Source organism: Penicillium digitatum, chromosome 1 (assembly GCF_016767815.1).
Source record: "Penicillium digitatum chromosome 1, complete sequence".
NCBI lineage: Eukaryota > Fungi > Ascomycota > Eurotiomycetes > Eurotiales > Aspergillaceae > Penicillium > Penicillium digitatum.
Window position 1 is genome coordinate 401,599 of NC_089384.1, and position 16,318 is coordinate 417,916.

A 16,318-nucleotide genomic window follows, 5' to 3' on the forward strand; every position below is an offset into this window, starting at 1 on the left:
AATCTACCGTAATTCTCTACAATAGGAAAAAAAAAGGTTCTTGAAAAAATTTGTTTCATGTTCATTCCCATCAAACTGATGGATCTCTTTATTCACAATGCAGAAAAGCCAGATAGGGGGTATATGCACCGCAGCCATGCAAGACAACAAAGGAAGCGACCTCCAGCAGGCCCATAGGGCCGCAGAATAGGAAGAGGAAATAGAAAGTGGATATATATACTTCCAACAGGGAATGCAAAGAAAGAACCACCTCCGCGTGGGGATTAATGAAGAAAAGGGGGAAAAGGGATAAGGGTAAAGAAACCATTCATGTGGACAACACAAAGTCGGCTAATATGTGTAAGAAAGCGAAAGGCACTCGGAACGCTAAGCGAGCATCGTGAGGAAAAAACCCGAAGGCAAAAATGTGACAGAAAGTAGGTATATACAGGTAAAAAAAAAAAAAAAAACGGAGGGGTGAAACTTTTTCATGCAAGTTCCATATGTAGGGACACCTAAACGGATAGGACGAGCTGGGCATCTTGACCGACGCCGTAAGCTCTGCACCTCTCAGCAACTTCGAGGCCAAGCTCCTTCATCCGTTCGGCTCCATGGCCTGGAATAGGCCGTTTGCCCATCTGCTCTTTGGCAGCTTTGCGGCAGTGTTGACGCCAGAACTTTTCCTTGCGTTTCTGGCGCTTCTTCTCGAGGCCTTCGACAATGTCGATTGGGCCACGAGTGTGTAGTTCACGGGTACGTGAGTGTTCGTGCTCTGGTGACTCCGAGAGTGCTGGGATGATACCTTGCCAACGGTGACCTTTATCCAGGCCGGCGAAGAAAGGGTTGGGGACACGAGGAAGTGACTTGGTGCGGACGAGAGGTCGGCGCTGAACCAGATGGCTGATGTTGACACCTCTGGGTGAATCAACGATGGGCATATCATCGGTGAGTTCCCACGTGGCTGGGGTGGGCGACTTTGCTCTCATGCGTGGGGGTGGGGACTTGAGACGCTTGGGAGAGGTACGGCCAGCGCGACGGGGTGGTGGGGACATCAAACGCCTGGGAGAGCGGCGGGGTGAATGCTTACGGGCCTCGCCTTCCGGCCGTCCTCGGGCAGTTTCATCGTGGTGCCCTGCGGCAGAGGACAAGCTGGCAACCTCTTGCTCTGATGGTTCAATGTCATCGTTGTCCTCCGGATCGCTGGTGGGGAAGCTGGGGTCGATATCTTGTGGGATGACAACCTCTTTTAAGCGGCGCCGCTGTTCAAGGCAAGATTTGTAGGCGAGTTCGAGAGGACGATCCTCGTCGAGGGTTCCACACACAAAGTCGGTACTATCAGGGAGGTTTGGGGTCCTCGGACGAATCCCGATGCTCTTGCGGGCCTTCGGAGCGCGACGGTTGCCGATCCTTTTCACGGGGGCAGGAAGCCAATTCGAGTGGTCGTCTGTCATGGAGTCGAACGATGTATTCGAGGCGCGGCGTTCCATGGCCGTGGGGCGTGCGTCGATGTATTGACTGGGGAGTTCTGGAACACGGTGTGATGATCCCCAAAACTCAACGTCGGAGCCATCATCGTCGCTCTCGTCTGACTCTGCGAAGCCAGCCTCGTTGTCTGACTCGTTCCCGTCGTCCGAAGAGAAGTCGTGCACGGTCTCGTCGTCGTCCGGAAGGTCGTCCAAATCATCTTCCTCTTCCAAAGCCTCTTCTTCAGCCTGTTCACCAAGCCGTCGGATGGCTATTTCTTTCTTCATGCAGTCGTTCAAAGTAATCTTTTGTGTATAGCAGGCCTCCCGGTTCACCCATTCATCGTCTTCGTCCATAGAGCTAGCAAACTCGTGGAACCGGGTAGCTTCGGATTCCTCGAACTTGCCCAAACCACTAGTGGGGATACCCTTGCGGCTTGTGGGAATAGAGACAGATTCCTGCTTGGCAACATCCTTGGAAACTTGCTTCGATGTTTCCTTCAAGCCGGGAGAGGCTTTGCGGGCAGCAGGTGCAGGAGATCCACGGCATCGCGGCCGGATGGAAGACTTGCGCGCCGGAGATCGCTCTCTCTGGCAAACAGTCTCCCGTCCAGGACACGCGAAAGTCAGTGTGGTTTTGCGCTTAATGGTTTGAATCGAAGTTTCCTCCGTGGGAAGCTCCTTCGGTGTTTGGGATTTAGGAGAGAGTTCTTGTGATGCCGAGAGTGAGACCGGAGATCTCGGCTCGTTGTCATCAGTCTTACGACCACAGGCGAAGCTAATGCATCGTTTGCGGCCAAGGTTGGCCTCGACGGAAGTTTCACTAGCGTCAACAACCTTCACTTTAAGGGCCAAATTCTTCTTTCCAGCCAATGCCGCATTTTTCATCATTTGAGACGGTAAAGGTGGACTGGGAGTATTAGACAAGGATGGACTTGTGAGACCACCGTCGCTGGTCAACTCGGCCGTTGAGACGCCACTGAAGTTGCTATGAGGGTAGTATTGGTACATGTAGGAGTCGTAGTGGGAGGCGTGTGGATCGGTTGGGGACATCTCTGGGCTGCTCTTCAACGCACGTGTGAGCAGTGATTCCTTGCAATTCACCGTTGGTCGAGCAAGCACGATCTGATCGGAGTTCATCGAGGTGGCGTCCATGACATGTTCAGGGGGTTCGTCGACGTCCTCGGGCAAGTCGGCCTCGCCGTGGGCGGGCTTGCTGGAGGAGTTGGGCGAGATGAGCATCCGGAGTAGATTATGAAAAGAAAAAGTTCTTTCCCCGTCCCGAGACTGTGCCATGTTTCAAAAGGGCAAAAAAGGGTTCGTGATATAGTTCTAAGGTGATTAAAAAGGAGGATGAAGGTGAGGCGAGTGGCGTAGGATCGAGATTGAAGGCGAGGTAAGAAGATTGCTTGAAAGGTATAAAGAAGTGTTTCATTCAACAACTGCTGTCCTTGATATCGATCAATGTTAAATCGATCGACCTTGAGGGCAGAACAAGATGTCCCGAGCGAGGACTATTGTCATGATATAAACCGCATGACTAGGGGGTATCGAGACGAAGGAGGGTATCCGCCAAGATCGATAATTGCGCCTAAGAATGGCAACTCAATGTTGAGAAGTTGGACTAGATCTGTTTCTCGAATACCTCCAGGCTTTTAAGGTCCGTGCTTTCGGAGGGATCTCGATCAAAGAGAAAGAAAAGAAAAAGTCAGGAATGTCGAGAATGTCAAATGAGAACTGGAGGAAAGATTAGGAGAAATTAAAAAGAGGAAAAGAAGGGAAAAATTCGGGGAAAGGTTGACCATAATAAGAAGAAGAGGAAGATGGCGCATAGAAAAGGCGCATAGAAAAGGCGCAGGGGTCTCCGATGTCTTGGAGGGGGGAAGAGTGTGGGAGTGACGATACGGCAGCCCGGCACAGTTGTTTTGGGACTAGTTTGGGGTTTTTTCAAATTTTCTTTTCCCACGTTTTTTGGAATTTTCAATTTCCGTTCTTTTGGTAATTTTGACTAATTTCCCCAACCTTTTTGGGGTTACTTTTGATTCCCCCTTCCTTTTTTCACCTTAAACCCCCCTAATGAGCCCCCAGTTGACCCCCATTTCTGTTTGTTTTTTTGGGGGGGTTTTTTTTTTGTTTGTTTGATATTTAAAATTGCCTTTCCGATGTACTTTGATTACTTTGATCTCTCAGGCTATGTCGTACAGCCCTGGAGACCGTAACATCCCTGACCAAGAAAATGTCTTGCCACTTAATCCACTGGACATAGTTATTCCGTATTTCGCATACAGTTCTATCGACACACCCGTGCCTTGATTTTAGTGTCACCATATACTGTTCTATGTTCATGAGATCGAAATTCGATTCTTTGTTTCCCAAAGACACTCACTGTGAGTCGCAGAAAAGGGTTTCCTTTTTTTTTTTGAGGTTCGAGTCTTGATTATTCCTGTGGACCATTGATGACCATTGTCGAGTAGGTCGCGGGCTGGCTATGAGGGATTTTGTGCTGAGACTAAACCCGTTTCAGGGTACTTTTTCCGGTGTTGAAAACTGCCCGTTGAAGCTGACCTCTCTTAAATCTTGCCGTGATTGAGCGAATCCACTTGCCAACAATGAAATTCTGAAATTCTGGTTACTCCGTCTGTTGTACTCCGTACTCCGTACTGAAGAAAACTCCGCTTGAATGGGTTGGTATATTTCAAGCTCTACATCTGCAGTACAATCGTAGATCACTGGTTGTAAGTTTTCGGTTGGGAGACGTATGGGTATGGTCATCTCCCACCATACAGAGACCATTCCCGTAGTGCATTTCGGTATGACTAACGAAACACCACTTGCCGATTGTGCCTGAACGCTGCCGAGCCGCCTTGGCCAAACTTGCCCTAGAGCTAACAGGGTGAACAGACGTGAATTCTCTTACTCGACCGAAACTCGTAATTGATAGCTGAAACTATGACCATGCTGTACGCGCTTCACGGTTTCTACATGGATGGTTTACAATAGGCTCTTGGCGGGTTTCGCCGAGCTCTCGAGTCATACCTGAATGCTTGGTATTGGTTTCTTTACCCTTGCTCCAAATGCGGGAAGACTTTTCTCATCTGACGTAGAGTGACATGGAGAGTATCAGTCATTTACTCAACATCCCATAGCCTCACCCAATGTCCAAATAACCCCCCCCCCCCCCCCCCCCCCCACGACTCAAGGCTGTCGGAGCTTCTCGGGTAGAGTCTTGGGTATATTGCATGTTGCATATTGCATATTGCACAATATACTATGCGCCAGGTTGTGTACAGAAGTACGAAGTAGCATCCCCTGGCATCCGAACTACACTTTAAACCAGACTCTTGGCTCTGCTCCCTCCCGGTATATATAAGCGTAGCACATCTGGAGGACAGGCTGTGCTTCCAGGAATTGGTACTTGAGTAAATAGAATCGATGATCGCCATAAGCTCTTAGTGCAGTGCCAAGTCCACAGGCAATCGGATAATATTTTCTAGGGACGTTCAGCTCAACCCCTTAGCGCGGCACTCCTTTGACCCTCCAAATATAGACATCACCTGTTTCGTCATTCAAAGGCGAGGTGATCATGATCATCAAGTTGGGCATACAATCGATCTCCAATAGTTCGCGGAGTACGGAGTACGATGAGTGGTTTCAGCAGGCAGCCTGGTTTCTCCCCCAGCTCCACATTAGCAATCACCGAAATCAAACAGGAAAATCCTTCTCCATGCCCGACAGACAAGCACGAGTAACATACATTAAGCTTACCAAGTTTCCTACGTTGACAAAGAACAGCGGTCAGCCGCGATCACGATCAGCCCTGAATTGGCTGACCGGGCAAGATCTTCCCTGCGCCAAACTACACTCATATATCACGGAGTATACCTCGGACAATTAAAAAACCCCCGAAAAAGAAAAGAAAAACTTGAAAACTCCACCCCACCAACCAAAAAAGATCATCGAGGCTGACCTACATCACTGGTTCCCGGAGATGTGCAGACTGCAGCCACCGCCCCCCTCATCACACCTGGACACGATAGGGTCATGGACCTCCCCCATTTTAGATCGCAACAAGCTTCTCGACACCAAAGGGATCACCCCGTAGTCTATTGGTTTGAACAGGCATAACCCCTGTAAACGTAATCGAAGCTCACTAGATTGCATGCCCTCGAGCCGGGTGACCGTGGGAAACGAGTTGAGTTTCAAAATCAAATTTTGGAAGAAGCTTGTTAGCAACGCAACGGCCTTGCGGTGGGGATTACCCTGGATCGAAGCCATTGAGTTCATCTTGCTGCAATTCTCCCTCGGTGGGGCTCTGAAAAAAAAAATTTTTTTTCTTCTATTCTTTTGATTCTTTTCTCTCCGTTGCTTTGTCAGTTGGTTTATTTTTTTTCCGGAGTACCTACGGAGTACAGAGTACATGGAACAACGACAGTTGTCTACGGATGCGCGGCAGTCTTGCATATAAAGCGAGTCGCTGTGTGTTGTAACGAAATTTAAATTTTTTTTACTCCTTCAGTTTCCCGATATGGAGAAGGCAGCCGGGGCGCAAAACAGTGTTGTGGAAATATACAGCGATATCCAGAAAGGTACAAGGACACGAACAGATACAAAAGTCGCTCCAAAGTCCTCCTATAGGTACATGCAGGGCAACAGTTCTCCCACTGACAGCAGCACCGCAGATGGTAATAGAAATGGCTTGTTTCTGTGGCCACTCCTCACTCCTCGGACTTGAATTGAAATTGGGCTCCCTCTCCCGGGATGAAAGGAAAAGAAAAAGGTTGATCCGATCCACTCCTGAGCGGCAATGCTCACGATCTGGTTGGGATATTGTGGAATGGGCCAAGAGGATCCCCTCTTCCCGATCCCTCGGAGAAGTTCTCCCAAGTGGAGTAGGAAGAAGTACAACATAAGAAATTGGTGCGATGGGAGGTTCTATACGACATGAATATGGTTTGATGTGAAGGGATCAGTAGTAGCGCTGTGCTCGTGGCGCGATAGGAAATGAGGAAGAGGATTTCTCCGCTCAACCATCGTGGCAGTCACTCAATCGACGATTGGCAAGACCCGCTCTCTCGCACTTACCCCAAGTCCTCCAAGTTCCAAAGCTCCAAATGTAAGTAACTGAAGGCATAGAGGAGTCCTCCGTACAACATACATCTGTCCAGTGTGATAAGGTGTGAACTGTGCAGGTGGGGATACGAACTCCAGCCAGGGGATGGCACGAGCGGGATGTTTAGTTTACTCTGGGAGCGTCTCCTTCTGTGAGAACTACCCCAAATTGAAGCGTAAGTGTATAAAAATAATGCCCGAACCGTTGACCGGGCACACAACCGGGGGAAGTGGAGTTTTAAGAAGCAAAGTGATTTGTCAGATACAAGTTACAATGCATGCGCGATAAGCGACACGGGTTAATTTGAAAATAATAGAGTGACGGGATACCTATGTATGAGGCATTTTCAATTTGGGGCTACTGCACTGTGCCAGATGCAGCTACGTATGATGTACTAAAGCGGTGTTGGCGTTGACTATTTCTTATTTGGCGGGATGAATTGACTTTGGATCTTCTGGTCTCAATTAATATCCAACTTAGTCTATGTTGTATATGTCCTTGACTCACAATTCAGTTGACTTTGATTGACTCCAATCTCCATCTCAATTGGGAACGACGCTATTCTCTCTTTGTCCCTATCAATACCGGAATGTGACGGTGATCTTGGCAGGTCGTGACAGGACAGTTCCTCCGAGGATTAAGAGATTCCCCTACATGTTGCACGCAAAGACAATACACTGGGACTAATCGCTCTTACCAGTTGCTGGTCTGTGCAGGATATCGCGAGGATGGACCATCCCGGGTTCCGATACCTACCCCCTATGTTGTACGCCAAATCTTCACGAGATCAAAGAATTGACGGTGGAGTCGGACGATAGACAATGCCAAGTCAGCTCCGTGCCTCAAAACTGAGAAGACCGTTCCATTGAGCAGATTTCCCCAGAGGGAACGTCACATCCTAAACTTCAACCTCATGACCTCCCCGCCAAGACAAACCGCGGGGGGGGGGGCTCACAAAATTCTACTCGTCAAGATAGATAGAACAAGCAGATAAATGACCTACCCGGTAGTGCGTAGTGCAAGGAGAGAGCCCAGTTGCTCTAGGCCACACCGGAGGAATTCTTGGCGATAGCGCGTGGTGAAGCAAACTTGCCAAGATCTAGGCATTTGATCTTGAGAATGCGCCCGGTACGACTAGAGGTGTGTGGTATGGAACCAGTATGAAGAACATTGAGGATTTCCGGGGGTGACAACACGGGGTAGAAAGAGCAAGGGGAAGGAAAAGAAATGCCGAGTTCTCCACAAAGGGGGTTCAGGTTCACTGATTCTATTTCGATAAACACCCCCTTTCTTGAAGAGACCGCGGTCCTAAACCCCTGCGATAGTATGTTGTAGTCATCCGCCCTCTGATAGGATTCCCTCTCGATGCCAAGCACTGTGTTACATAGAGCGAATTCTCAAAAAAAGGAACTCGCTGACTCCTGGTCTCAGTAGTGCGGTTGTCGAATGACATTGTATGGGGGAATAACCTCGCCAAGGGCGATCATGGTGATCATCCCAACACCATGAGCTTTCAAGTAAACCGTCTGGGTACCAGCCTTGACTAATTACGTGCTAGTGTTGGTGCCAAGTTGTCACACGGAGTGACAATTCGTTAGGGGGTTGCAGTGGCAGTGCTCTGCTATTTTGGCTCGGGATCGACGGTCGACAGTTCAAACTCGGTCCGGTCCGATTGAGATCGGTCAGCAGCCTAGGTATTGAAAGCCAGTTGATGCACTGCCTATTACCTGGTTACTTAGAACTTAGGTGTCTAGTACGAAGCATGCAAGCACATATTGTTCCTTGCACGTTGTTCGTGGTACCTGTAGATAGTTGCAGGTGCGATGTACCATGTGCACACTGCATCATGAGGAATAGGGATAACGATCGACACGGTGGCGTCCTTTAATCTCTTCCAGTGCAGAGAGACACAGTAAATATCCAGCCGGGAGAACAAATATAGCAACCTCTCATAGAGCACCGAGATGCACCTTAGCACGCTACGTTGCGCAATATAGCGGCTCTGGCCAACGCTATGAGCCTTCATCCCTGCAAATTCGTGTACGATGCGCCTGAACTCTTCAAAATCCAAGGCACCGGAATTCCCTATCCCTGGAAAATCTGAAATTTCGGAAATTTCTGATATTTCAAGTTCGATGTACAACGTATCGCGACTACCCAAAACGGCAGGTGCAAATCTTCTAAAAAACACTTGATGATCAACCCCACCTACCCATGGACCTCCTCGCCACTGAACATGGTTGGCCCTCACGTTTTGATCATCGGGTGCGAAATTGCCCTACCGATTACCATTTTAGTAAGGGAGTACATGGGAATCTCGTGCGCGTTTCAGAGCACGGCATCGGTCGCCGACAAATGAATCCTTGAGTCCGCGGACCGCCGAAAGGAGAGAATGAAGCTGGAACGGTCGCATCTAGGTGTAAAGGAGCCGGGAATAATTCGGGAGACTGTCTAGCCACTTCACAAGACCATCGGATAGGATCTGTTTCAATACAGGTATCATGGCGGTCGCATTTACAGCGCAAAATGACCATGACGCAATTTGAAGTTCGCGCATGACTCGGCGAAGATGATCGAAATTTTCCATCTCTCCGTACGATATAGGCGGTATGATCTCATTTTTCAATCGGGCACCGAGATGACGGGACTGAAACATGTTTCGGGTATCGCCCATGCGAAGCAACAACATCGATTTCAGAACCAGAACCAAACCTACAGTGTTATCCAATATACTGCATACCGCACAGGGTAGACAACCGATAATGGACAAGCGGCAAAAGAAAGCCAGGTCCAGAAGTTTCTTGTCCATCGCAGAAACGCCAACCACCAAAAAGCCAACCACGGATAAATCCATCACTGATCACCCGAAGAGGGAGGAGACGGATGCTATCAGCGGGAGTTATCTCGAACGTAAAAGCTTACAATGGACCCTCCCGTCATTCGCTCGATCGCCAGCCAATCCCTGGCCAAGATGGCGCCCGTTCTAAGCTGGGGCCTCATGAAGGCAATCCCAGCGCTTGTGGCAACATGAGCGCGGAATCTGTCGGTCTGAGAATGCATTTGATATCATGTCACCGGTCCATGGGTTCAGATATTTAGGACTCGAACCTACTTTTAACAGTCCCAAATACGTTCAAATTCTCATTTGACACTCCGCACTGGTGACATCACGGATGGAGATGGGCATGGCACCGTGATCGAACGCGTGGCTGGTTTCTATGGTGACTTGTGTTTTGGTCGTGACCTGCGCTAGGGGCGCGGTGTCGATCTATACGTTACGTCGGTGCTTGCCCTATGCTAAGTGAGGCAGGGCTTCTGGTCTACAACATAGTCTTGATAGGTGGCCATGTGATGAATGTTGTAACTGCTCACTGGTATGTTCATGTGGGGTTTCATTTTATTGTTGGGGATGCTGGTGGGATAATGATGTTGGGATCCCAGCTGAATGATGAGATATGTGAACTAGCAGAGAGAAGGTTTGACATGAGATATCTCGTCTTATCTCGTCGATAGGTTCATAGGGAATGATGGTGCCGTTTTTGATCAACATCGGATTATGAAAGTCCAACTGCTTTCTTCTGATTCGAAATTTCATTTATGTAGGGAAGCACAATGAGATATCTCACTTCCTCAACTGGCAATCAGAGAAAAGGTTTAAATATAACGGATAAGCGCTGGTTTGAATGATTGAACCTGTTCTTGTATTTCCCTTCCATGGGATCTACACCCTTTAAAAAAATCTCTAGCACGTCCTTTATAACGTGAGTCCCGGACTCTCTCTTTCGGCCTTCAGGCAACTAGATTCAGTGCCTCAAGGAAATGGCTGATTTCAATATCAGTTTGAGTCAGAGCAATTGCAGCAAAATCCAAACCACCCCCATCGAACTTCCTAGCGAAATCTCTCAATAATTGGATGATCGTAATCGATCTGACGCACAAAATCCACCCAACGAAGACATCTAGTTTGCTTGAAAATCCACTGTTTGTGGGTAATACTGATCATCGTCTTCATATATTGTCCCTCAATCAGATTGACTAGGTCCTTCGCAGCCACAACTAAAGCCCGACACGCCCTAATAATCCCGTCAAAAATAATAGACAGTGGCTCAGCGGGTTATATGGGAGTACTGAAATCTGGCTGAATATACATTGACGGCTGGAGCAATTTGGTCCCTAACTACTTGAGAAGCAATGAACCCACGTGGTCTGCCGTCAACGCGCCAGCAGTACACCTCGCCCTTCAATCACCAGTATAAGGCGGCAAAAGAAATAGAGATCATGTTAGGACATCTTTAGGTAAGTCACTCTTGTGATTTCCGAAGAAACTGACCAGGGAGAACTCAGCGAATTTTTAAATTGCTTCGTGTACAGGGAGCCCTTCCCCGCTTCGATCAGGAGTCCACCGTCTGCTTTGGATCTTCCGTCAATTGTTTTCACCGTGTTGATCTGACATCCTCCTACACTGATAAAGAGGGCCAATGGACGTTCATCGGGTAATCTGGGCAAACTGAGCTAAGAAATGGCGGCTGAAAGACATTAATAGCCGTCGGCCGCCACATTCACGCTTTATGGCAGGTGCCTACCCAACTCAAGACGAAAATTCTTCGCCTTTTATATCTTTAGGTAGCCCTTTTTTTTCATTTAGACTGTCTATGAAATGGGAGATCACACCAGATCCCCCAGCTCGTTCGCTGCTTCTTATGTCTCCAACTCCCGCTTCCATCGCTGCTTCACCATCGAGCCAACTTCTACCCATGGCCCACTCAATGTGACCTACGGCGAGTACGGCCGTGAGCCTGATAAAAACGGGGCTACTCCAACACTCATGTTTCTACCCGGTATGCTTGCATCCCGGTACATCGGGATCTGTCCACACAAGATTGCCGAAAAATGGGGCGTACGCGTTTTGGTGGTGGATCGGTAGTGTACCCCAATCTTCTATGGTGTAAATACACAACATGAACTAAACTCCTCTCGCATGTAGTTTCGGAATGGGAAATTCCACCGAAGTGCCGCTGGCGCAGCGAGTTTCCACCTGGGTTGAGATCGTCCCACGACTTTTGGCCCATCTCGGCATCCAGCATGTCTCGTTGGTGTCGCATAGTGCTGGCACTATTTATCTTCTGAACACCTTGTATTACTGTCGGGATATTCTGGATCCCGAGCAACCGTTCGTCACCCTTCTAGGTGTGTCACGGTTTCTGCAGACCACCCTATTCATGTTTTAAATGGGATTTCACCATTGGATAAGGTATCTTTCAACATATAAGCTCGGGATCTAACCCCACAATAGCGCCATGGGTCGATCCCGCCAAATCAGGCATGATGTCCATGAAAATGGCCCAATACATCCCTACTCCAGCCTTCAAGACATGGCACCAAATCCCACGTCTCTTTCTCTCCAATGTTGGGTCTGCAGTGGCGACAAGTGGAGGGATGATTGTGAATCTAGCCAACTCCTTGGTTTCAAAGAGCGGTGAGAGTCTGTCAAATGATCGTCTTTACATCGCAGAGACATACGGACCAGACCTTGATCAGCAGGAGGAGATAAGCTCTTCAATGATGCAGTCTATCTTCAAGGAGAACACAGTTGGCTTTAATAGCGAGGCGCTTCAGTGTCTGCGGAAGGAGCCTAACACGTGGGGGAAATGTGAGGACTACGAGGTCTTTGTGCGCGAGTTGGTAGAGCGTGAAAGAGGAGGAGATAAAGCGCCGTTGAAAGTCCAGGCATGGTTTGCTGAGTCCGATATGATGATTGGCAGGAAGGGTCAAGCTTATTTTGAGACTTGTTGGCATCGGATGGATGATGGGGACTCGAGGGGTGTGGTTGACTTTAATTCGAAGGTAGTGTCTGGCACGGACCATGAAAGCTTGGCATCGCGCGCGGAAGTGTGGGAGAGCATTTTCAAAAAAATGCTCGGATTGGAAGGTGATGGTTTAATGTAATTCTTGAAATAGCATCGGCTCTGAATACGTACATGGCAAATGAAGGAGTGAATGCACAGTGCAAGCAGCGGGGATGAAAGCTGCACAAAGCCATGAGATCTTTTGGACCGTGGATGATGGTATCAAATTCGATACATCGACCCAAAGCAGAACTAAGATTGCCTTGCCAACTTCGAGCATTGAGGCGGCCTTACTCCCTTGGGCGTATAGAACCTCTACTCCTCACCTAATCGATCTTTCTTCCTCTCTCCCCAGTCCTTAGCTCAATTCAACTTATGGCTTCTTTCACACCTTGTGTTTCCCCACGCCATATCGATAATTCAGGCATACTTTTGAGGCCACGGCTTGAAGGACAATCAAAACACTTTCGGCGCGGATTTGACCACGTGACAGTCCCTAAGCACTCAGCCTGAGTGAATTCTCAGGTAAGCCTAATCATCAAACCTATGCAAAGGCTTCAGGTTGAAGTCTATCGCCCCCAAATGATTGAAAAAGGCCGAGAGTTAAGAAATCATGTAGAACGGACTCAAGCGAGCAACGGTTCTACGCCGGTTGCGTACTTAAATGAACAGAGAAGAGTGCACGAAGAAAAAGCCGTGGATAATTTTAGTCAGAAGGTACAGAAAGAGCTACAGGGACTCGAGCCCTGCCATAGTGCTGGGCCCTCAACCTCGGAAAGAGTCTGAGCGCAGGTGACACTTAAAGAAAAGAAGATGAGGCTGCAGATCTCATTTCCAATTCCCAGCATTTTCCGTTCCCTGGGCGACCCGTTTCGCCCCGTTCTCAATACCTGAGCTTGCACTACCGAGCGCATTCCCAATCGGCTCGCCAGCACTCCCCGTCGCGCTTGTGATGGTATCGCCGATACCTCGCCCGGCAGTTCCTGCCACTCCACCCACAGTGCGGGTAACACCGCCGACTGTGTTTCCAAGTGTGGAGGTGACAAATTTGGCGGCTCCGGTGACGCCTTTGTCTTGATTGGATTCGATCGGCATGATGAATTTGATTGAATTTAGCAGATTTGAAAGATTCGAAATGAGTTTTTATAGTTTCTAAATGAACGCAATAGAATGAGACCTAGAGGATCATAAATTGTGGTTAAAATTGAAACGAAAGAGACAGGTGGCAGAAGGGCATCTTTATGTCGGGGCGTACCTATGACATCATTAGGTGGCTCGGTGGCACAGTGGCTGTTTACCTCGAGGGCTACAATGCCCTTTGGCCCGGGAAGTTTATGGCAACGTGTAAGGATCTTGGGCAAAATAAAATGTGGCGAGGCTTTGCCCAGGTGTACGTGCTCCTGCCCAGGAAGTACATTTATTTATGGGGACATTCCGGGATGGCGCACAAGAATCATCGGCCGTTCATCGTCACGTCTTTTTAGTAGTCCTTTGGATATCTTCATAGTCAGGTGGGAGCTGAGGTAATACCTAGCCCTCTTGGTAGTCTTCTGGTGGAGTTAGAAAGACAGGCCATCTGACCTGCAAAAGCAATGGACTGATAGAAGTATGTTGCCAGTCAATGAAATCAGTGACCTTAGCCGGGTTATCTTCAGCGACAAGGATATTTCCCATATGAAGATCGGTGTACCATAAGGTAGGCTGGGACTAAGTTAGCGTGAAATTGTTTGCCACTGCTGGCATAATTTCCTTTGCCATTACAAGGGTTATCAAATTGTCCTCTAAGGAATTATTTAGAGAGGCTGGTAGCTTTGGATTGGGAACCTTGCAAACAGGTGGCACCTAGAGACCAAATAGATAGGTGTCTTTTCGATGTGCCGGGCAGCAGGCTGGTATGAGGGCATCGAAACCTCAGGGCTTTTCTTAAGGCTTGCATCGCGAGAATTTGTGGCTACGAGATGTACCCTGAGAAGAAAATTTCAAGAAGGGCGAAGGATACGGACAGGTTGAATTCGATTTCCTCGTTCCTTCGTGCCGCAGATCTATCATCCTACTGACAGCCTCTCAGTAACATATTGCACGTTTTAGACGAGGTTTGTGATATTTGACAGAAATATGGTTTCAACAATGTATAGGACGAGCAGTAGATAGGGCTTAAAAATACCCTGAACTCTCTGACTAACTAAAGTGACATAGTCCGCTCTTTTTCCAATCTATGCAGACAGAGCTAACTCAACATTATGTGCAACTTATATAGGCCGTACTATTGTAGCAGTCTGTGGATGCTTTTTAGGGTTTCTACCCTGTTCTCAACTATATATAATGTACCATTGGTTTCGACAGCAACTTGACAGCTTAGTGCACCATTGCATTACAACACGCGGCTAGAGAGGGATGTAGACATGGAAAAAATCTAAAAGTTGATTCTCACAAGTCCACCAAAAGAAACGGCGTCATAAGGTCGCATAAGTCGCCAGCTATTCTTATACATACAATAGGAGATCTTTGGAATGAGGTCAGTATCAGGCATTTTCAAGATGTTTTCCGCGGAACCTACCCGAAGGGATCTACCAACAGCCTACGCTTCCTGGCTCCAGTTGGTTCCAGGCGGAATCAGGATAACGTAGTTACATGTCTTGTGTAGTTTCAGACCGGGAGATCCTGAATCTTATGTGATGATCGGGACCTGGAAGTTGCAGGCTGATTCGTTGAACTTCTTCTTTCAAATCTCTTGCTCCGGAATAGTCAATTTTGGGAGGATACCCCGGGCATATACTAACGCAGCCCGTAGGACCGTTTCCACGATCGAGCGTTTAATGTGATTGAGTCAACGATGAGTAATGTTCGTGGTGGTGACCCGAGCTGCACTGAAAAAATACGTGACACAAGCAATTCGATGACAAAACGAAATCAGGGACAAAATGCCTTGCCTGTCAAACGCGGTAGGGGTATCATTTCAGAAGTAAGAAAAGAAATTGATAAATTTGACAAAGAAAGAAAGACAGAAAAGGAAAAACGGAAGGAAAAATCGGAAGAAAAAAACGGAAAACATAAAGTAAAAAAACCCCATTAGAGGCGCCGAATGCCTCGGCGGCCAGAATTGTGTTGGGTCTGGCGAACAGACGATCTCTGACCAGCAGATTTGCGTCGACTTGTTTGTTGAGTCCTCCCCAACACCTTCACCTGCTCTGTCTGCTCTCGCAGTTTACAGGCTTTGACTCCGCGCCACCACCGAGCAATAACCTCACATGCGAACTCCGTCCTGACCATGGCCATAGCACACACGTGCTTGTTTCGTCGTTCTACAAATGAACGCCATGCCCGTTGAATAGCGATGGCCGAATGTGCATGCTTCAATGCAGAGACCGAAGGATTCTCAGCAGGTGGCGCATGCTCCTTCTTTTTAGGGACTGTCACGATATTTCCTCGAGTTTCACCCAAAGTCACTCGCTTCAATGGAGGACTTCGCGTTACTTTGGGGTTGGATTTTATGCGTGTACTGAGAGTAACGTTTCGTCCGCCTAGACGAGCCATTTTGGACTCTGATGAATAATTTTCTGATTTGCAATTGTTGTTGGCGATGACAGAAATTCCAGGAGGTACGTTTTCTTTGCCACCACCCGTTCCGGGGACATCAACTGTTGCCGCCCCGGCCTGGAGAACCTTAACGTTCTCCTGGAGGGGAGCTCTCCGGGTAGACCCTGCCAACGGTTTTTGTGGCTGGCGTCTAGCACAGTGTGACTTGAAACTGCCGATCTCGGTTTTACCTGATATATGTGGAATGGGGTTCTTGGTTTGCTGCCTGGTTGAACTGTGGAGACCCATGAAGACGGTGGGAGCGATAGGGTCATCAGACGAAATTTGCATTGTGTGACATCGTCTTGAATACTCGTGCTTCGACAAGTGGGGAGTCCGACCAT

At 48.4% G+C, this 16,318-nt stretch overlaps 4 protein-coding genes across 4 annotated transcripts; 1 reads left to right on the forward strand and 3 right to left on the reverse strand.

Annotated features, from left to right (window-relative positions):
* Positions 1 to 494: 494 nt before the first annotated feature.
* Positions 495 to 2,684, reverse strand: Pdw03_2447 (small COPII coat GTPase sar1; the record flags this gene model as incomplete). Its single annotated transcript, XM_014681707.1, has 1 exon — positions 495 to 2,684. One exon carries the CDS (start codon positions 2,682 to 2,684, stop codon positions 495 to 497), a length of 2,190 nt encoding a protein of 729 aa, XP_014537193.1.
* An 8,525-nt stretch (positions 2,685 to 11,209) lies between these two features.
* On the forward strand, positions 11,210 to 12,498 carry Pdw03_2448 (Alpha/Beta hydrolase protein; the record flags this gene model as incomplete). The annotated part of the gene is made up of 3 exons (XM_014681708.1): positions 11,210 to 11,472; positions 11,537 to 11,739; positions 11,846 to 12,498. 3 exons carry the CDS (start codon positions 11,210 to 11,212, stop codon positions 12,496 to 12,498), a joined length of 1,119 nt encoding a protein of 372 aa, XP_014537194.1.
* Positions 12,499 to 13,226: 728 nt separating this feature from the next.
* Pdw03_2449 (Phosphatidylethanolamine-binding family protein) lies at positions 13,227 to 13,493 on the reverse strand (the record flags this gene model as incomplete). The annotated part of the gene is made up of 1 exon (XM_014681709.1): positions 13,227 to 13,493. The coding sequence occupies one exon, from the start codon at positions 13,491 to 13,493 to the stop codon at positions 13,227 to 13,229; it is 267 nt and encodes an 88-aa protein (XP_014537195.1).
* Positions 13,494 to 15,467: 1,974 nt separating this feature from the next.
* On the reverse strand, positions 15,468 to 16,265 carry Pdw03_2450 (Calmodulin-binding protein Sha1; the record flags this gene model as incomplete). Its single annotated transcript, XM_014681710.1, has 1 exon — positions 15,468 to 16,265. The coding sequence occupies one exon, from the start codon at positions 16,263 to 16,265 to the stop codon at positions 15,468 to 15,470; it is 798 nt and encodes a 265-aa protein (XP_014537196.1).
* Positions 16,266 to 16,318: the final 53 nt, after the last annotated feature.